Source organism: Caretta caretta, chromosome 1 (genome assembly GCF_965140235.1).
Source record: "Caretta caretta isolate rCarCar2 chromosome 1, rCarCar1.hap1, whole genome shotgun sequence".
NCBI lineage: Eukaryota > Metazoa > Chordata > Testudines > Cheloniidae > Caretta > Caretta caretta.
Window position 1 is genome coordinate 215,279,380 of NC_134206.1, and position 22,522 is coordinate 215,301,901.

At 46.5% G+C, this 22,522-nt stretch overlaps 1 protein-coding gene across 1 annotated transcript in view; it reads right to left on the bottom strand.

The window, feature by feature from the left end:
* Nucleotides 1–22,522, bottom strand: part of LOC125623141 (uncharacterized) — a 107,097-nt gene that overhangs the window by 73,051 nt on the left and 11,524 nt on the right. Inside the window, exon 4 of the mRNA XM_048822009.2 lies at nt 21,307–21,410. Coding sequence (XP_048677966.2) covers nt 21,307–21,410 — 104 coding nt within the window. The remainder of the gene's footprint in view (nt 1–21,306; nt 21,411–22,522) is intronic.

Genomic DNA, 22,522 nt, shown 5'->3' on the forward strand with positions numbered 1-22,522 from the left:
GACCATTTTTATGTCCCAAATGATCTTCATAATGGAATAACACAAACCCTTAAATTGTCCCATATAGTTAAAACTCATGGATTGTGCATTGGCTATATTTTGAGAATTATCTTTAGTATCAACAGCCATTTTTCCTGTTATTCTTCATATCTGTTTCAGATGTTTGTCCTTCAGCAGAAGCTGTCAAATACTGTTCTCCATCATGGAACTCTTTCAAAATGGCTGCTATCTCCTATGTTCTCAATGAGAATGAAGCTAAAGGGATGCCATTCACAAAAATGCCCTCTCTCAAAATGGCTACTGTGATAAATGAAGGGGGAGGGGGGGTAGCTCTCCTTTATGGACACCCAACCAGCCAGTTAGCTGTAAAATCCCTTTTGGTAGCTGTTCTCTACTTGCTTTACCTGTAAAGGGTTAAAAATGTCCCCAGGTAAAGAAAAGGGCACCTGACCAAAAGAGCCAATGGGAAGGCTAAAACTTTTTAAATTGGGAGGGAAGCTTTCCCTTTGTGTCTGTGGTTGTTCTCCGGAGAGGAGGGAACAGAGCAAAGTCAGGGCTATGACTACGCTATAAACAGCTTTAAGCCAGGTTGGAGAAATCATCGGATTATACCTAGAATTACTTATTTGAAACCCCCCCAAATATGTAAGTAAATTAGGAATGTTTAGAAAGATGAGATTAGGTTTGTTTCTGTTTATTTTTTAAGGCTTGTGGACTTCTCTGTGATAACCCCAGATGCTTTTGTTTGCTTGTAACCTTTAAGCTGAAACCCCAAGAAAGCTATTTGGGTGCTTAATTTTTGGAATTGCTCTTTTAAAATCTAGCAAAAGCCTAAATTCCAGATGTATTTTCTTCCATTTTGTTTTTAATAGAATTTAACTTTTTTAAGAACAGGATTGGATTTTTCGTGTCCTAAGAGGTTTGTGCATGTTGTTTGATTAGCTGGTAGCAACAGCTAATTTCCTTTGTTTTCTTTCTCAGCTCTTCCCCGGAGGGGGATGGGTGGGGACAGGGCTTGAGGGTACCCCACAGGGAGGAATTCCCAAATGCTCCTTCCTGGGTCCAAGGGGTTTTTTGCATTTGGGTGGTGGCAGCGTTTACTAGGCCAAGGTCAGAGAGAAGCTGTAACCTTGGAAGTTTAATACAAGCTTGGAGTGGCCAGTATTAATTTTTAGAATCCTTGCAGGCCCCCACCTTCTGCACTCAAAGTGCCAGAGTGGGGATTCAGCCTTGACAGCTACCATCTTCCATTGTTCCCAAGTGGTGTGAAGCCAAACTGTTCTTAGGAAGACGGTGGCTCTATGTGGCTATTTTGAAAGAGGGCAGTTCTAATACTAAGCACTTATTTTTAAAAATTACTGTTGCACCAATCTACTCAACAGAGAGGGCAGGAGCGGGACATTTGGCAGTGTAGTGTAAGGACATTTGTGAACAGAACAGAGGAGGAAATCGGTGTGCGCATACGCAGGTGCATGCATGTGTGTGAGTGTGCAGGGAAATGTGAGGAACAGCAGGGAGAGGAAAATTGAAGGGAAATGTTGGAGACAGTAATGGGGAGTAAGGGGCATGTGTAGGAATTTAAGTTCCACCACTTTTGGAGGGGCACGTTCTGTGCCCTCTCCTGTTGGCCACCAGCCAAAGGAGCTCACTCACCCCGCCATGGCCCTGGGGCCAGAGGAGCTGTAAGTTCCCACCATGACCCCGGGGCTGGAGGAGTTCTGTGTCCCTGCCAATTACTGGGGGGAGTGCCATGTACCTGCTTACCCCTCCTTGTGCACGCCCCTGGGGAGAGGAATTGGTGTGTGCATGGGTGAATGGGGGGAGACATGTGGAACTGGAGGAAACTGGCCACTATATTCTGGCTTGTTTACATAGCACCACAGCGGTAAAAAGCAGCTAGATTTGGTGACTCTGATAATAAAAGTTAAAAATAGGGCTGTCAATTAATCGCAAAAACAACAAGGAGTCCTTGTGGCACCTTAGAGACTAACAAATTTATTTGGGCGGGACTGCTATGGGTACCCGCATGGCCCCACAGTATGCCAATATTTTTATGGCTGACTTAGAACAACGCTTCCTCAGCTCTCGTCCCCTAAAGCCCCTACTCTACTTGCGCTCCATTGATGACATCTTCATCATCTGGACCCATGGGAAGGAGGCCCTTAAGGAATTCCACCAGGATTTCAACAATTTCCACCCCTCCATCAACCTCAGCCTGGACCAGTCCACACAAGAGATCCACTTCCTGGACACTACAGTGCTAATACATGATGGTCACATAAACATCACCCTATACTGGAAATCTACTGACTGCTTTACTTACCTACATGCCTCCAGCTTTCGTCCAGACTACATCACATGATCCATTGTCTAAAGCCAAGCTCTAAGACACAACCACATTTGCTCCAATCCCTCAGACAGAGACAAACACCTACAGGATCTCTATCAAATGTTCTTAAAACTACAATACCCTCCTGGTGAAGTGAAGAAACAGATTGACAGAGCCAGAAGGTTACCCAGAAGTCACCTACTATAGGACAGGCACAACAAAGAAAGTAACAGAAAGCCACTAGCCGTCACCTACAGCCCCCAACTAAAACCGCTCCAGCGCATCATCAAGGATCTACAACCTATCCTGAAGGACGATGCCTCACTCTCACAGACCCTGGGAGACAGGTCAGTCCTCGCTTACAGACAGCCCCGCCACCTGAAACAAACAACTACACACCACACAACAAAAACACTAACCCAGGAACCAAATCCTGCAACAAACCCAGTGCCAACTCTGTCCGCATATCTATTCAAGGGACACCATCATAGGACCTAATCACATCAGCCACACCATCAGGGGCTCATTCACCTGCACATCTACCAATGTGATATATGCCATCATGTGCCAGCAATGCCCCTTTGCCATGTACATTGGCCAAACCAGACAGTCTGTATGGAAAAGAATAAATGGTCTCAAATCTGACATCAGGGATTATAACATTCAAAAACCAGTAGGAGAACACTTCAATCTCCCTGGACACTCAATAACAGACTTAAACGTGGCAATTCTTCAACAACAAAACTTCAAAAACAAACTCCAACAAGAAACTGCAGAACTGGAATTAATTTGCAAACTGAACACCATCAAATTAGCCCTGAATAAACACTGGGAGTGGACTACAAAAACTAATTTCCCCTTGCTGATACTCACACCTTCTTGTCAACTGTTTGAAATGTGCCACCTTATTTACATTGTCCTCATTAGCACTACAAAAGTGATTTCCACCCCTTCTTGTCAACTGTTGAGAATAGGCCACTTCCACCTTAACTGAATTGTCTTGTTAGCACTGAACCCCCACTTAGTAAGGCAACTCCCATCTTTTCATATGCTGTGTATTTATACCTCCCTACTGTATGTTCCACTCCATGCACCTGATGAAGTGGGTTTTAGCCCACAAAAGCTTATGCCCAAATAAATTGGTTAGTCTCTAAGGTTCCACAAGAACTCCTTGTTGTTTTTGCTGATACAGACTAACACGACTACCACTCTGAAATTAATTGCAGTTAACTCAAGCGATTAATGCAAAACAAATTATCTAGATTTTAAAAAATAGTCACAATTAATCACAGTTTTAATAGTACAGTTAACCAATAATAGAAGACGAACTTAAATTTATTATAAATATTTTTGGATGTTTTTCTATTTTCAAATATATTGTTTTCAGTTACAACACGGAATGCAAATTGTGCTGTGCTCATTTTATATTATTATTTTTGATTACAAATATTTGCACTGTAAAAAAAGAAAAACAAAAGAAATAGTATTTTTCAATTCACTTCATACAAGCACTGTAGTGTAATCTCTTCATCATGAAAGTGCAATTTACAAATGTAGAATTATTATTATGGCTTTCAATTACTCGCAGTTAATGCATGTGATTAACTCAAAACAACTTAACGTTATTTTTTTAATGAGCGTTAATCGCACACCTCTGTAGATGGGATTCAGCAGCAGCTGGGCGAGGAGGGAGGCACTGGCTGTGGCAGCAAGTAGGAGACAGCCAGGGACAAGATACTCCATAATATCCAGACTAGACGTGCAGATTACAGAAATGTCTCCCGACTGAGGCTTACACCCTAACGACTTCTCTGAGTAATTACTGCATCTCTTGAGGAAGCTCGTAGTAGGAAGGTAATATGGATGGGGAGTGTTCAGCTGTTGTGACCTGCACTGGATGTGCCATGTTTGTCTTTCTTCCACAGGACAGAAGCGACTTTGTGTGCACAAAGTGCAAGCTGGTCTCCATATTGGAAGAGAAGGTTCAAGGTCTGGAGCAACAGGTATCGACCCTGCGTTGCATAAGAGAAACTGAAGATTTTCTGGAAAGACGTCAGGATATGCTTCTACAGGCACAAGATTCTGAAGATTCAGAGCAGGCTGCGCAGTGGGGACAGGCGGACGGTGAAGAAATTTGGCAACATGTGACCTCCAGAAAAAGAAGGGGGAACGTCCATGTACCAGCAACACAGATACAGGTAAGTAACCGTTTTCATTTTCTCTCCACAGGTACCATTGCGGGGAGTGGTCCAGATGATACGTCTGGGAGAAGGGAGCAGAAGGAGACTCCACCAGTTGAAAGGCATGAGATGCACTGTCCTAAGGTTGGGGGTTCCACGACCACCACTCCCAAGAGAAGGAGGCGGGTGGTGGTCATCGGGGACTCTCTCCTCAGGGGGACTGAGTCATCTATCTGCCGCCCTGACCGGGAAAACAGAGAAGTCTGCTGCTTGTCAGGGGCTAAGATTCGCGATGTGACGGAGAGTCTGCCGAGACTCATCAAGCCCTCGGACCACTACCCCTTCCTGCTTTTCCACGTGGGCACCAATGATACTGCCAAGAATGACCTTGAGCGGATCATTGCAGACTACGTGGCTCTGGGAAGAAGGATAAAGGAGTTTGAGGCGCAAGTGGTGTTCTCGTCCATCCTCCCCGTGGAAGGAAAAGGCCGGGGTAGGGATCGTCGAATCGTGGAAGTCAATGAATGGCTACGCAGGTGGTGTCAGAGAGAAGGCTTTGGATTCTTCGACCATGGGATGGTGTTCCAAGAAGGAGGAGTGCTAGGAAGAGACGGGCTTCACTTAACGAAGAGAGGGAAGAGCATCTTCGCAAGCAGGCTGGCTAACCTAGTGAGGAGGGCTTTAAACTAGGTTCACCGGGGGAAGGAGACCAAAGCCCTGAGGTAAGTGGGGAAGTGGGATACCGGGAGGAAGCACGAGCAGGAGTGTGTGAGAGGGGAGGGCTCCTGCCTCATACTGAGAACGAGGGACGATCAGCAGATTATCTCAAGTGCCTATATACAAATGCACAAAGCCTGAGAAACAAGCAGGGAGAACTGTAGGTCCTGGCAAAGTCAGGGAATTATGATGTGATTGGAATAACAGAGAATTGGTGGGATAACTCGCATGACTGGAGTACTGTCATGGATGGGTATAAACTGTTCAGGAAGGACAGGGAGGCCAGAAAAGGTGGGGGAGTTGCACTGTATGTAAGGGAGCAGTATGACTGCTCAGAGCTCAAGTATGAAACTGCAGAAAAACCTGAGAGTCTCTGGATTAAGTTTAGAAGCGTGAGCAACAAGGGTGATGTCGTAGTGGGAGTCTGCTATAGACCACCGGACCAGGGGGATGAGGTGCACGAGGCTTTCTTCCGGCAAGTCGCAGAAGCTACTAGATCGCACACCCTGGTTCTCATGGGCGACTTCAATCATCCTGATATTTGCTGGGAGAGCAATGCAGTGGTGCACAGACAATCCAGGAAGTTTTTGGAAAGCGTAGGGGACAATTTCCTGGTGCTAGTGCTGGAGGAACCAACTGGGGTGGAGCTCTTCTTGATCTGCTGCTCAGAAACCGGGAAGAATTAGTAGGAGAAGCTAAAGTGGATGGGAACCTGGGAGGCAGTGACCATGAGATGGTCAAGGTCAGGATCCTGACACAAGGAAGAAAGGAAAGCAGCAGAATACGGACCCTGGACTTCAGAAAAGCAGACTTTAACTCCCTCAGGGAACTGATGGGCAAGATCTCCTGGGAGAATAACATGAGGGGGAAAGGAGTCCAGGAGAGCTGGCTGTATTCTAAAGAATCTTTATTGAGGTTAGAAGGACAAACCATCCCGATGCGTAGAAAGAATAGTAAATACGGCAGGCGACCAGCTTGGCTTAACAGTGAAATCCTTGCTGATCTTAAACACAAAAAAGAGGCTTACAAGAAGTGGAAGACTGGACAAATGACCAGGGATGAGTATATAAACATTGCTCGGGCATGTAGGAATGAAATCAGGAAGGCTAAATCACACCTGGAGTTGCAGCTAGTGAGGGATGTTAAGAGTAACAAGAAGGGTTTCTTCAGATATGTTCGCAATAAGAAGAAAGCCAAGGAAAGTGTGGGCCCCTTACTGAATGAGGGAGGCAACCTAGTGAAGGGGGTTGTGGAAAAAGCTAATGTACTCAATGCTTTTTTTGCCTCTGTCTTCACAGACAAGGTCAGCTCCCAGACTACTGCACTGGGCAGCACAGCATGGGGAGAAGATGGCCAGCCCTCTGTGAAGGAAGAAGTGGTTCGGGACTATTTAGAAAAACTGGACGTGCACAAGTCCATGGGGCTGGATGCGTTACATCCGAGAGTGCTAAAGGAATTGGTGGATGTGATTGCAGAACCATTGGCCATTATCTTTGAAAACTCATGGCGATTGGGGGAAGTTTCAGAAGACTGGAAAAAGGCTAATGTAGTGCCAATCTTTAAAAAAGGGAAGAAGGAGGATCCTGGGAACTACAGGCCAGTCAGCCTCACCTCAGTCCCCGGAAAAATCATGGAGCATGTCCTCAAGGAATCAATTCTGAAGCACTTAAAGGAGAGGAAAGTGATCAGGAACAGTCAGCATGGATTAGTCAGGCATGACTTGTCCTTGGTGAATCTAATTGCCTTCTATGATGAGATAACTGGTTCTGTGAATGAAGGGAAAGCAGTGGACGTGTTATTCCTCCACTTTAGCAAAGCTTTTGACATGGTCTCCCACAGTATTCTTGTCAGCAAGTTAAAGAAGTATGGGATTGGATGGATGCACTACAAGGTGGGTAGAAAGTTGGCTAGATTGTCGGGCTCAACGGGTAGTGATCAATGGCTTCATGTCTAGCTGGCAGCCGGTATCAAGTGGAGTGCCCCAAGGGTCGGTCCTGGGGCGGGTTTTGTTCAATATCTTCATTAATGATCTGGACGATGGTGTGGATTGCACCCTCAGCAAGTTTGCAGATGACACTAAACTGGGAGGAGTGGTAGATACGCTGGAGGGTAGGGATAGGATACAGAGGGACCTAGACAAATTGGAGGATTGGGCCAAAAGAAATCTGATGAGGTTCAACAAGGACAAGTGCAGAGTCCTGCACTTAGGACGGAAGAATCCAATGCACCGCTACAGACTAGGGACCGAATGGCTAGGCAGCAGTTCTGCAGAGAAGGATCTAGGGGTGACAGTGGACAAGAAGCTGGATATGAGTCAACAGTGTGCCCCTGTTGCCAAGAAGACCAATGGCATTTTGGGGTGTATAAGTAGGGGCATTGCCAGCAGATCTAGGGACGTGATTGTTCCCCTCTATTGGACATTGGTGAGGCCTCATCTGGAGTACTGTGTCCAGTTTTGGGCCCCACACTACAAGAAGGATGTGGAGAAATTGGAGAGAGTCCAGCGAAGGGCAACAAAAATGATTAGGGGTCTGGAACACATGACTTATGAGGAGAGGCTGAGGGAACTGGGATTGTTTAGTCTATGGAAGAGAAGAATGAGGGGGGATTTGATAGCTGCTTTTAACTACCTGAAAGGTGGATCCAAAGAGGATGGATCTAGACTATTCTCAGTGACAGCAGATGACAGGACAAGGAGTAATGGTCTCAAGTTGCAGTGGGGGAGATTTAGGTTGGATATTAGGAAAAACTTTTTCACTAGGAGGGTGGTGAAACACTGGAATGCGTTGCCTAGGGAGGTGGTGGAATCCCCTTCCTTGGAAGTTTTTAAGGTCAGGCTTGAGAAAGCCCTGGCTGGGATGATTTAGTTGGGATTGGTCCTGCTCTGGGCAGGGGTTTGGACTAGATGGCCTCCAGAGGTCCCTTCCAACTCTGTTATTCTATGATTCTATGACTCCTGGGAGCCGGTCTCGTGCCCCTTCTTCCCATGATAATCCATTGATTTATTTTACATGAGGGGAGGGCTAAGGGCAATTGCTAGCAGCCGTGAGGCTATAAAGCAGGGAAAGGGTGATTCGCAGCTGCCACTGCAGGACCCCACCTGCCGGGTGACTCCAGTTATCTCTTCCTGTTGCACTAGTCAGTCGTGACCCAGTCCCGTAGTCTGCGGGCGATTTAGGAGAGCAGGTTAAACACCTTTCAGGGGGAGAGAGGAGCCAGGCCCCCTGCCACCAGCATCATCCCAGCCCCTCTAGACAGGGCCGGCCTTAGGGGTGGGCAAGGGTGGCCACTGCCCAGGGTGTCATGCTCAGTGGAGCACCACTGCATGCCTCAGGGCTGGGGTGCCTCTCCTCCACCACCCTGCTCCACTGCTGCTCCCACTTCCCCCACCACCACCATGGAGCTGACCCTGGGCAAGCTGCTCCAGACCAGGAGCCTGCCTTCTGTCTGCTGCGCAAAGCGGTGGCGGTGGGAAGTATGATATCAGGGTGTCCCTGTCCCGCAGCCTCTGTACCCAGGCACCACTGAGCTGGAGTCAGGGAACACGGGGAGCCTGTCTACTGCTGCTGCTAGCTCAGGAGTGAGTGCTGCCAACAGCAGCTGCAGCTGGCTGAAAAAGCGTTCAGGCTCCTGATTGCTCTGCTTAAGGAGACAGTACTCCCCCAAACACACACTCTTCCTCCCCAACACACACACACACTCCCCCCGCAACACAAACACCCTTTCTCACACCAAATCAAAACTTGAAATGGCGCCCCGGTGAGCCAGGAATGGCCAGAGGGCTGGGGGATGGCCGGGAGCTCTGGCAAGATGGAGCCCCCAAGCGACAGCACAGAGTCCGCCTTGAGCTGCAGGCTGAGTGTCGGGTACCACGAGCTGCAGCAGCAGCGCAGAAGTAAGGGTGGCAATACATCATATACCATACCACCCTTACTTCTGATTGGCTGAACAAGAAGTAGGACTGAGTGGACTTGTAGGCTATAAAGTTTGACACTGTTTTATTTTTGAGTACAATTATGTGAAAAAAATGTACATTTGTAAGTTGCATTTTCACGATAAAGAGATGGAAGTACAGTGCTTGTATGAGATGAATTTAAAAATACTATTTCTTTTGGTTATAATGCAAATGTTTGTAATAAAAAATAATAATATAAACTGAGCACTGTACACTTTGTATTCTGTCTTGTAATTGAAAAAAATGATTACTAACCTTTCCGTAACTATTGTTCTTCGAGATGTGTTGCTCATGTCCATTCCCATGTAGGTGTATGTGTGCTGTGTGCATCGTTTCCAGAAGGTTTTTCCCCTCCACGGTATCTGTAGGGTTGGCTCCAGCACCGTCCCCCCCACCCCCTGGACTCATGCCCTCATGGTGCTGTATATAGGAGCCTGCTGCCCAGTCATCCCCTCAGTTCCTTCTTGCTGGCAACTCCGACAGAGGGGTAGGAGGGCAGGTTTGAGAATGGACATGAGCAACACATCTCGAAGAACAACAGTGACGGAAAGGTTAGTAACTGTTGTTCTTCTTCGAGTACTTGCTCATGTCCATTCCCATGTAGGTGATTCCCAAGTAGATGCAGGAGGTGGGTTCAGAGTTCAATGACAAGCAGACTGTAGCACTGCTCTGCCAAGTTCAGCATCGTCTCAAGCCTGCTGCATGATGGCATAGTGGGTTGCAAAGGTGCGGACTGAAGACCACGTTGCTGCTCTACAGATATCCTGGATAGGAACCTGTGCCATGAATGCCACTGAAGACACCTTAGCCCTCATGGAATATGCCACCACTGCCAGAGCAGAGACTTTCACCAGGTCATAGCATGTGCGAATACAAGAAGTAATCCATGAAAAAATTCTTTGCGTTGAGACTCGGAGGCCCTTCATCCTATCTGCCACTGCCACAGAGAGCTGAGTAGTCTTTGTAAAGGATCTGGTCCTATCTGTGTTAGAAGGCCATCACCCGCCTGACATCTAGCAAGGTCAACCTCTGCTCCTGGCTATTGCCATGTGGAACTGCGACACTACCTTTGGGAGGAAGGCCGGCTGGGGGTTCAGCTTGTCCTTGAAGAAGACAGTGTAGGGCGGTTCTGAAGTAAGGGCCCTGACTTCTGAGACCCTCCTGGCCAAGGTGATGACCACGAGGAAGACCACCTTCCACGAAAAATAAAGGAAAGAGCATGTTGCCAAGGGCTCAAATGGTTTCCCCATGAGTCTCAAGAGAACCAAGTTGAGGTCCCAAGGCAGGATTGGCTGTCTCACCTGCAGGTAGAGCCTGTCCAGTCCTTTAAGGAAATGGCTACAGAGCGGGTTAGCTAGGATGTACCTGCCTCTCATGCCCAGGTGTAAGGCCAAGATGGCTGCCAGGTGCACCCTAATCAAAGACACCGACAGCCACTGATGTTTTGGATGTAACAAATAGTCCAGGATAAACGGTATTGTTGTTCAAGTAGGCAAGATCCTCTTCTGCCTGGCCCAGATTGAGAACCTTTTCCATTTTGTCAGGTAGGTGGCCCTGGTGGATGGCTTTCTGCTCCCTAACAGAACCTCCTGAACCAGGTCCGAGTACGCTAATTCCAAAGGGTTCAGTCATGGAGCTTCCAGGCTGTCAGATGGAGGGACTTGAGGATCAGATGATGTCTGTGATCCTGGGAGATCAGGTCTGGAAACAGCGGTAAGGTGATTGGTTTTCCAACTAAGAGCTCCAGGAGGGTGGTGAACCAATGTTGATGTGGCCAGGCCAGTGCTACCAGGATCAGGCTTGCTCTATCCCCTTTGACCTTCAGTAGGACCTTGTGTATGAGCAGAATCCGTGGGAATGCATAGAAAAGATGGTGTGGGAGAAGGAACATGTCTGCAAGCGAACCCAGACAGTAATTATGAAAGGAGAAGGACTGTAGACACTTCCTGTTGTACTTTATCACAAGCAGGTTGTCAAGGTTCCTTCCCCACTCTGAACTCCAGAGTACAGATGTGGGGACCTGCATGAAAGACCCTCTAAGCTTATTCTTACCAACTTAGGTTAAATGCTGCCACCACCAAAGTGTTACACAAAGAACAGGGGAAGTGCCCACTTGGAAACGTCTCCCCCCCCAAAATCTCCCCCCAAACCCTACATCCCCTTTCCTGGGGAAGGCTTGATAAAAATCCTCATCAATTTGCATAGGTGAACACAGACCCAAACCCTTGGATCTTAAGAACAATGAAAAGCAATCAGGTTCTTAAAAGAAGAATTTTAATTAAAGAAAAAGTAAAAGAATCACCTCTGTAAAATCAGGATGATAAATACCTTACAGGGTAATCGGATTCAGAACATAGAGAATCCCTCTAGGCAAAACCTTAAGTTACAAAAAGACACAAAAAAAGGAATATACATTCCCTCCAGCACAGCTTATTTTATCAAAAAGAAAAGGAGTACTTGTGGCACCTTAGAGACTAACCAATTTATTTGAGCATGAGCTTTCGTGAGCTACAGCTCACTTCATCAGATGCATACCGTGGAAACTGCAGCAGACTTTATATACACACAGAGAATATGAAACAATACCTCCTCCCACCCCACTGTCCTGCTGGTAATAGCTTATCTAAAGTGATCAACAGGTGGGCCATTTCCAGCACAAATCCAGGTTTTCTCACCCTCCACCCCCCCACACAAATTCACTCTCCTGCTGGTGCTAGCCCATCCAAAGTGACAACTCTTTACATAATCAAGTCGGGCTATTTCCTGCATAGATCCAGGTTTTCTCACATCCCCCCCACCCCCATACACACACAAACTCACTCTCCTGCTGGTAATAGCTCATCTAAACTGACCACTCTCCAAGTTTAAATCCAAGTTAAACCAGAACATCTGGGGGGGGGGGTAGAAAAAACAAGAGGAAACAGGCTACCTTGCATAATGACTTAGCCACTCCCAGTCTCTATTTAAGCCTAAATTAATAGTATCCAATTTGCAAATGAATTCCAATTCAGCAGTTTCTCGCTGGAGTCTGGATTTGAAGTTTTTTTGTTTTAAGATAGCGACCTTCATGTCTGTGATTGCGTGATCAGACAGCAGGATTGTCTGGCTATGTAGACTCCCTCCTCAGGCCCTAAGCTACCAGCACTCCCAGCTACCTTCGAGACACCACTGACTTCCTGAGGAAACTTCAATCCATCGGTGATCTTCCTGATAACACCATCCTGGCTACTATGGATGTAGAAGCCCTCTACACCAACATTCCACACAAAGATGGACTACAAGCCGTCAAGAACACTATCCCCGATAATGTCACAGCTAACCTGGTGGCTGAACTTTGTGACTTTTTCCTTACCCATAACTATTTCACATTTGGGGACAATGTATACCTTCAGATCAGCGGCACTGCTATGGGTACCCGCATGGCCCCACAGTATGCCAACATTTTTATGGCTGATTTAGAACAACGCTTCCTCAGCTCTCGTCCCTTAAAGCCCCTACTCTACTTGCGCTATATTGATGACATCTTCATCATCTGGACCCATGGAAAAGAAGCCCTTGAGGAATTCCACCATGATTTCAACAATTTCCATCCCACCACCAACCTCAGCCTGGTCCAGTCCACACAAGAGATCCACTTCCTGGACACTACAGTGCTAATAAACAATGGCCACATAAACACCACCCTATACCGGAAACCTACTGACCGCTATTCCTACCTGCATGCCTCCAACTTTCACCCTGACCACACCACACGATCCATCGTCTACAGCCAAGCTCTGCGATACAACCGCATTTGCTCCAACCCCTCAGACAGAGACAAACACCTACAAGATCTCTGTCAAGCTTTCTTACAACTACAATACCCACCTGCAGAAGTAAAGAAACAGATTGATAGAGCCAGAAGAGTTCCCAGAAGTTACCTACTACAGGACAGGCCTAACAAAGAAAATAACAGAATGCCACTAGCGGTCACCTTCAGCCCCCAACTAAAACCCCTCCAACGCATTATTAAGGATCTACAACCTATCCTAAAGGATGACCCAACACTCTCACAAGTCTTGGGAGACAGGCCAGTCCTTGCCTACAGACAGCCCCGCAACCTGAAGCAAATACTCACCAACAACCACATACCACACAACAGAACCACTAACCCAGGAACTTATCCTTGCAACAAAGCCCGTTGCCAATTGTGCCCACATATCTATTCAGGGGACACCATCACAGGGCCTAATAACATCAGCCACACTATCAGAGGCTCGTTCACCTGCACATCCACCAATGTGATATATGCCATCATGTGCCAGCAATGCTCCTCTGCCATGTACATTGGTCAAACTGGACAGTCTCTACGTAAAAGAATAAATGGACACAAATCAGATGTCAAGAATTATAACATTCATAAACCAGTCGGAGAACACTTCAATCTCTCTGGTCACGCAGTCACAGACATGAAGGTCGCTATCTTAAAACAAAAAAACTTCAAATCCAGACTCCAGCGAGAAACTGCTGAATTGGAATTCATTTGCAAATTGGATACTATTAATTAATTAGGCTTAAATAGAGACTGGGAGTGGCTAAGTCATTATGCAAGGTAGCCTGTTTCCTCTTGTTTTTTCTACCCCCCCCCCCCCCAGATGTTCTGGTTTAACTTGGATTTAAACTTGGAGAGTGGTCAGTTTAGATGAGCTATTACCAGCAGGAGAGTGAGTTTGTGTGTGTATGGGGGTGGGGGGGATGTGAGAAAACCTGGATCTATGCAGGAAATAGCCCGACTTGATTATGTAAAGAGTTGTCACTTTGGATGGGCTAGCACCAGCAGGAGAGTGAATTTGTGTGGGGGGGTGGAGGGTGAGAAAACCTGGATTTGTGCTGGAAATGGCCCACCTGTTGATCACTTTAGATAAGCTATTACCAGCAGGACAGTGGGGTGGGAGGAGGTATTGTTTCATATTCTCTGTGTGTATATAAAGTCTGCTGCAGTTTCCACGGTATGCATCTGATGAAGTGAGCTGTAGCTCACGAAAGCTCATGCTCAAATAAATTGGTTAGTCTCTAAGGTGCCACAAGTACTCCTTTTCTTTTTGCGAATACAGACTAACACGGCTGTTCCTCTGAAACTTTATTTTATCAGCCATTTAAACAAAACAGAATCTAAACGCATATCTAACTAGATTGCTTACTAAATCTTTACAGGAGTTCTGACCTGCATTCCTGCTCTGGTCCCGGCAAAAGCATCACACAGACAGAGAGGATCCTTTGTTTCCCCGCCCCCCCTCCAGCTTTGAAAGTATCTTGTCTCCTCATTGGTCATTTTGGTCAGGTGCCAGCGAGGTTATCTTAGCTTCTTAACCCTTTACAGGTGAAAGGGTTTTTCTTCTGGCCAAGAGGGATTTAAAGGTGTTTACCCTTCCCTTTTATATTTATGACACAGGTCTATCTAGGGAGCTCCCTATCTCTGGAAAATGTCCCTCACAACATCTGGGTAAATGGACCAGTTGTGATTGGAAAAGGACCTGTTGAGATGATCTGCTAACCCATTCTGGGGCCCCAGAAGGTAGGAAGCCTCGACTTCCTGGCATAGGAGAGAGGAGTGCGCTTTATCCTTTCTTTATATAGAATATCGATGTTGTGTTGTCTGTAAGCACTGACACACACTTGCCTTCCAGGTAGGGCTGGACCATTTGGCAAGCACACCACTCTGAGTTTTCTCACATTGATGTGTAGCAAGAGCTCCTCCTGGGACCACAGGCCTTGAGTCCTGAGGGCCCCAGGTGAGCTCCCCATTCCAGCTCAGAAGCGTCAGTGACTAGAGACATTGATGGCTGTGGTCTCTTGAATAGAACACCTGTGCACAACACCCCTGGGTCCAACCACTATAAGAGGGAGTCGATCACCGAAGGGGGAAGTGTGACCACTCTGTCCAGGCAGTCCCAGCCTAGTTGGTACGTGGTCATTAGCCAGGCCTGAAGCGGTCTGAGTTGCAGCCTCATGTACTTTACCGTGTACATGCACGACACAGTGTGCCCCAGGAGCTTCAGGCAGGTCCTCACAATGGTGGTGGGATATTTTCTGAGGTCTCTGTGATTGAGCTCCGCATCTGGAACCTGGCTTCTGGTAAGAAAGCTTTGGCCTGGACTGAGCCGAGGACAGCCCCTATGAACTCTATCTTTTGGATGAGGGCGAGGTTCAACTTTTGCGTGTTGAACAAGAGGGCTAGCCTCTGGAAGGTTGACAGTACTAATTGAATCTACTTTTCCATCTGAGCTCTGGACTGGCCTCTGACCAGCCAGTAATCGAGGTAGGGATATACCTGTACTGTTTCTCAGGAAGGTCGCAACCACTGCCATCCACTTTGTGAAGTCCTGCAGGGCCACTGACAGGCCAAATGATAATACTGCGAACTGATAGTGCACATGCCCCACAACAAAGCACAGGAATTGTCTGTGGTCCGGGAGTATGGAGATGTGAAAATATGTGTCCTTCAGGTTGAGAGTGGCAAACCAGTCTCCTGGATCGAGAGAGGGGATAATGGAGGCCAAGGAGACCATGCAAAACTTTAGCTTTTTCATGAATCCGTTGAGGTTTTGCGGGCCCAGAATGGGATTGAGGCCACTGTTGGCCATGGGGATTAGAAAATATCAGGAGTAAAAACCCCTGTCCCATAACTCTGGAGACCTCCTCCGCTTCTTCCACTTGTAGGAGCGTCCGCAGCTCTTGAATTAGAAGTTGCTTGTGAGAACGGTGTGATGGGTTACCCCCGACCCACAGATTCAGAGTGCCACCTGATGTACTGGGGTTCCACTGAGCCTGCCCGTTCCACCAGCCTGGGCTCCCTCACCCTGTCCTGCTGTGCCAGGCCCTCAAGCCTTCTCTAGCACACACACAGGTAGGGACAAACCCAGCTGTAGAATCACACAGAGTCTGCAATCAGTTTGGTGTGGGAAGACTCAGCTCGGGGATTGCCCAGCATTCAAGTGCACATCCCCTCTGGAGTGTAAACCCAAAATTGTATTGTCTTACACTGTATAGATTTCTGAACAGCGCAAGCTCATGAAAATCGCCCCCTCTCTCCAGTGGCGGCTCTACCAAATTGCCGCCGCAGGACACGGACTGCCGCCTCATTCTGAATGCCGCCCCAAGCACCTGGAAAGCTGGTGTCTGGAGCCGGCCCTGCCTCTCTCACTGTGGAGGAAGATATGCAGGGCTTCCCCCCTGCCCAATTATGAATTGCAGAAACTGGGTTTTAGAATAAACAAAAAACAAATGTATTAAAAACAAAAGGGAAATTTTAAGTGATTATGAGGCATAGCAAACAGATCAGAGCAGATTACTGAGTAAATAAGACAAAACACGCAAACTAAGCTTAATACACTAAAGAATGCTGGCTACAAATAATAATTTCTCACCCTAAATATTGTTTTAAACAGATTGCAGAGTTTCTTGAGGGTAAACTGTACTGGTTGCACCTTAAATCTCCAAGTATTCCTTTCACAGGCCAGACACCTTCCACCCTGGGTCCAGTTCTTTCCCCAGTTCAGTCTTAGGTGTTTCCAGCAGACATTTTGGGTGGGGATTCTGTGAAGAACTGACCATGATTAACTCACTCCCCAGCCTGAAATAGGATTTATATATGGCAGGAATCCTTTGTTTCCCAGTTTGATCTGCACCCCCTCCTAATGGGAAAAATACTAGCAGTTCAAGATGGTGTCCAGTACCAAGTGACTTTATCACCTGACCCTGCAGTGTCCAAAGCAGCATCCCAGGAAACTTCTTAGGAAGGAGGGATATTAGCATCTTCAAAGACCTATTGTTCTCCCTAATGGCCCATCCAGGTTGACTGCATTCTGTCTGGTGGGTGTTTCCCCAGGTACAAACACAGTTGTAATTGTTACATAATTCATAGTCTTAACTTTAGATACAAACATGGTACATGCATACAAATAGGATAATCATATTCAGTAAATCATAACCTTTCCAATGATATCTCACATGACCCATCTTGCATAAAATACATCTTAGTTATGCCATATTCATATTATAACAATATTTCTGTGAAGAATATGGGGTGTCGTGTCACAAAGGGTCCCTGAAAAGAGACGAGGAGATAGGGCGGGAGGGAGAGGAAGAACTAATTCAGGAGTGTATCCTGGTCCTATTGTGCATAGCACCCAGCTATCTGAGGTGATATGGGCCCACGCCCGATAGAAGTGGGATAGCCAGTCCACAAAAATAGGGGAGGATGCCATCCACGGGTACACCCTCAAAATGCCTGCTTGGTGCCAGATGACTGCCTGGTGGGCCCAGATCCCTGGATCGAAGAGAATTAGAAGGAGGTCGCCTCTTGTAATTCCTGCCCTGCCTTTGACTATAGTCTTGTCTCAGTTGTGACCTGTAGAACTGAGGCAATGGCTGTAACTTGAAATGTTTTCTCAGTAGGGTCATGGTGTGCGGTCCCAAAGACTTCAGCATGGCCCTGGAGTCCTTCAAGCTGTGCAGTTTGGCATCCATTTGCTCAGAAACCTGTGCAGTGCCTTCAAAAGTCAGGGCTTGGATTGTCTGCTGCCCCTCGTGAGGGAGGCCTGAGGTCTGCAACCGAGAAGACCTTCTCATAACCACCGCCAACACCATGGTCTGCTCAGCTAAGTCAGCTACAGCCAGAGACACCTGCAGGGATGCCTTTGCTACCACCCTGCCCTCCTCGACCAAAGATGAGAACTCTGCTCTGGACTCCTGGGGCAATTTAAATTTTGTCATTGCTCCCCAAATATTAAAATAATATTGGCTACAGAGCATTGCTGATTCGCAACACAAAGCTGGAGCCCCCCTGTGGCACAGATCTTTCTGCCGAAATGGTCCAGCTTTATGGCATCCTTAGCCTTCAGGGTATGACCCTGTTGCCTTTGTCTCGCTCGTTTGCTGCTGAGACTACTAGGGACCCAGGAGGGGGTGGGTTATAAAGATATTCAAATCCTTTTGGTGAAACTAAGTATTTTCTCTCCACCCTCTTTGCCATAGATTGCAATGAAGCTGGAGTCTGCTACAGTGCCTTGACCGGTTCTAAAATGGCACTACTGAGAGGCAGAGCTACCCTTGATGGACCCAATGGTGCCAAGATATCCACCAGAGCATGGGAGGTCTCTGAAACTTCCTCCACCTCGATCCCCAGGTTTTGAGTGACCCTGTTCAGCAGCTCTTGTTGCGACTTGTGGTCATCTTGTGTGGGCACCATTAAGGTTCCTGCAACCGCCTCCTCCGGTGAGGAGGTAGAGGATATTAGAACCAGTACCGGCACTTGGTCTTGCCTGTGAACTCCTGATGGGTCCCGTGGTGCCAGTCCCTGAGGCACAGTACCGGGCTTGGTGCCTTGGTCATGTCCCTGTACCACTAGAGGACGAGACAGTGCTGGGGCTCTACTTTCTGATGCCACTGAATATGACTTCCTCGACTGAGGTCCTTGGGCCTGGTGAAAAGCCCAAGGAGTCCAAAATGGCCATTGCACCAGCATCTGCCATTGTGCTGGCCAGCCCATTGGTAGGAATCCCTGAGTCGTGTCCTTTATTCAGCACAGTTGGCCCAACCAGTGACAGCTCCTTTGTGAGTCTGATGCCAAGGATTCACTGCCCAGAGACCAAGGGGGTGCTAGATGGTACCAGCAAGCGGTGCCGGGATGGGCTGTTGCATCATTGCCGGCTTTCCTTTTGACAACGCCTGGGGTCTTGGTACCGAAACTGTCCTTGCTTCCGGTGCCGGCTCGCGTCTAGTTGGTGATGGAAGTACTGGGAGGGACGTCAGGTCCCATGTTGCCTGGAACTCCTCAGCAATGCACGGGAGTGCCAGCCCTACACTCCTGTGGCTCTCCAGTGGCACTGGACGCGACAGCTCCCTCCCTGGGGTTGGGGTCAACAGTGCCACAGTACCAGTTGTTGAGTCTGAGTGGCCCTGTGCAAGTCTCACTCTGCCAGAGTCCTTATGACTGGTGGGCTTTGGGGTAGGGGAGTGCCCCCATCAGTTTTGCACTGCTTTTTGTGCAGTACTGGGGAACAGGAGCAGTGCCGCCTACTCTCCTGCACCAACCTCCTCTGTACTGGCAAACTGTGGCAATGCCGGGAGTCATGTGATGCTGATGAGGAGTCCTTCCTCAGTGCCAGAGAGATTGGGCTGCGGTGTCTGTCCCTCACAGAAGCCTCACACTCCTCACAGAGGCAGGGGTGCTCAGTGTCCAGTCGGGGTGACCCGGCTCTGAGGGATGAAGAGCCGCCTCCATCAGGAGGAACTTAAGTCTCTGTTCCCTTCCTTTTGAGTCCAGGGCTTAAAGCTGATATAAATTCCTCTGCGATCACGCAGCTGGGATTCACCCAAACACTTGAGGAAAGTGGAGTGGGAATCACTGATAGGCATAGGCTTGTGGCAAACCTCGCATGGCTTAAACCCCAGAGACGGAGACATGCCCCCATGCTGGAGCAGGAAAGAACCCATGAAGCAGGGTCCTACTCTATGCTACCAACTACTAACTACCGCAAACACTAACTACAAACTTTTATATAACTATTTACAGGAAAATGTACAAGAAAGTCCACTGGGGAGGGTACCTGCAGAGCAAGAAGGAGCAGTTCCAGCAACCGTCACAGGCAGAAAGCTGGAACTGAGGGGATGGCGGGGCTGCAGGCTCCTATATACAGCACCATGAGGGCACAACTCCTATGGGTGCTGGAGCCAACCCAATGGACACCACTGAGAGGAAAAACCTTCTGGCGATGGTGCATGCAGTGCACGTACACCTACATTGGAACGGACATGAGCCAGGACTCGAAAAAGAATCAATATATTTGAAAATGTAGAAAACATCTAAAAATATTTAAATAAATGGTATTCTATTGTTGTTTTACCGTGCAATTAAAACTGTGATTAATCATGACTATTCTTTTAATCTCACGATCAATCACAATTCATTTTTTTAATCCTCTGACTGCCCTAGTTAAAAATAAAATGATTTAAGATACAAATATCAGATGGTAATATTATTTGGGGGCTTATTATTTAGTGTTTGGGTATACGATTGTTTGGTTTTTTAAAAAGGAAATTCCTAAACAAAAATTCCAAAACATCCAAACGTTAAAATATGGGGAATACCCAGGTAAGCTAGCCAAACAATCTAACTCTGCCCTGTAGTGATAACATGAGGAACATGAAAAACCTAATATAGCTTTATAAATCCGCTTCATCTAATCACAAACATTATTATGCACTAATCATGTTTGGTTATTGCATGGCATAGCTACAGGCAAAGTTTAAGTTGTTTGGGTGCCTTAACTGTGCACTTCCATACATAAAATGTTTGGTTCTCCACTTGTGAGGTAACTCCCTTCTCTTCATGTGTTGGTATAATAATGCCTGCATCTGTAATTTTCACTCCATGCATCCGAAGAAGTGGGTTTTTTACCCACGAAAGCTTATGCCCAAATAAATCTGTTAGTCTTTAAGGTGCCACTGGACTCCTTGTTGGTTTTGTGGATACAGACTAACATGGCTACCCCCTGATACTTGACAAAATGTTTAGATTTGTTTTATGTTGAAGTCAGTTTCCTGAGTTCGTAATGCTTGTCTTTGGGATAATTACAATACCCCAGTGATGTTTTACTTCCAACGTACTGATACGTTTAATATATTTTTTATTCAGGAATATTTATGAAAGCTCTTCCTATTCTCCTGTGTCTAGTAGTAACACATTCTATATTTTTGCTGCATTTCTTTGTTCTCTGCAGGCTTAACAGACCCTGTTTATCTTATGTATTTCCCTGGTTCATTTTCTGTAAGAGTGCTTTTTGTACTAGGGAAAAAGCAGAGCAGTTTGGAACTATACCACTGTCAGGAGTGTCTATTGCCAACTCCACGCATTCAAAAATAATGAGATTTTTAAAAGTAATGCATTTTGTGTTCTTTTTATTTGTCATCTGGGTTGCAATGTTAGGGCTCATATTTTCAAGCTTTTCTCTACATCATAAGCACTGAAACTTACTGGTTTTGTATAAAAGTCATGTGTAGACAAGCCCTAACTCTGCATTTGTTTAATTACTTCCCTTATTCTTGATCAGCATCAATATATTAGAAACTCAGAGGGAACTTACAGGTCTGTTGTAAGTGGAGTGCCACTGACCCAGTAGAAGCCTTCTTCTCGCTTGCGCAATCCAATCCAAGAGTCTTGCATGTGCATACGCTTAGTGAGGAAATGCTAAACAAGACAATGTTTATATTAATTTGAATTTCCCCACTGGGCACTTTTCTGTACCCACTCAGGAGGGATGATTAGTCATTCTATCAAGGAGTTCTCATTGTTATTGCACAGAAAGTGATGGGCCTGATTCTACACTTACATCTGTCTTACATTCATGTAACTCCAATGATTTTAGTGAAGTTACTCGTGGTTTACTCCAGTACAAGTTATTGCTGTTTATTGTTTACACTGCAGAAACACTTAGCAGTCCCAACAAGGTCAGCACCCCACTGTATGCTGTTCTGACATACAGTAAAAGAATCACTGCCTTGAAGAGTTTACAATCTTAGTTTAAGTCACAGTGTAATCTAACCTAACCTGAGTGAAACAAACAAAGAGCAGTGGAAGGTAGCAGGAAAGGGAGGACAAGGTAACAGAAATATGAGCATGTTAGCATGTGGAATTCATTGCCACAAGTTATCACAGAGGTCAAGTGTTGAGCAGGATTCAGTAAATCATTAGCTATTTATATGGCTAGCAGGAATATTCAGGATTATGACTGTAAGGGGGTTTATTTAAAAGATTTGGAAGGGATATTATAACAGACTGACAATATCCTGTAATATCCTGAACAAACCTTATGGAATTAAGATAAAGTTTATTGAATTAAGTTAGACCTTATTGAACAAGGCTTAATACTTCTGGTGTACAATATATTAAAAATGTAACTGTGTATATGTTGTTGGGGCATTGTATGTATCTTCTCTAATAGGAGGGGGATGCTAATCAACTTCTTCCTTCATCAACCTTTGAGGCCCCACGGGGAGATAAGCATATGTTAGTTCCAATTGGATTTTCCAGGGAAGAGACGACAAAGAAAAGAATTTTGGATAAAAGCCTGCATTTAAACTGATTCTAGGCCTCATTTTTGATGCAGCAAATGGACATTTGATAACAGCCTTCAACTACCTGAAGGGGGTTCCAAAGAGGATGGAGCTAGGCTGTTCTCAGTGGTGGCAGATGACAGAACAAGAAGCAATGGTCTCAAGTTGCAGTAGGGAAGGTCTAGATTGGATATTGGGAAACACCATTTCACTAGGACGGTGGTGAAGCACTGGAATGGGTTACCT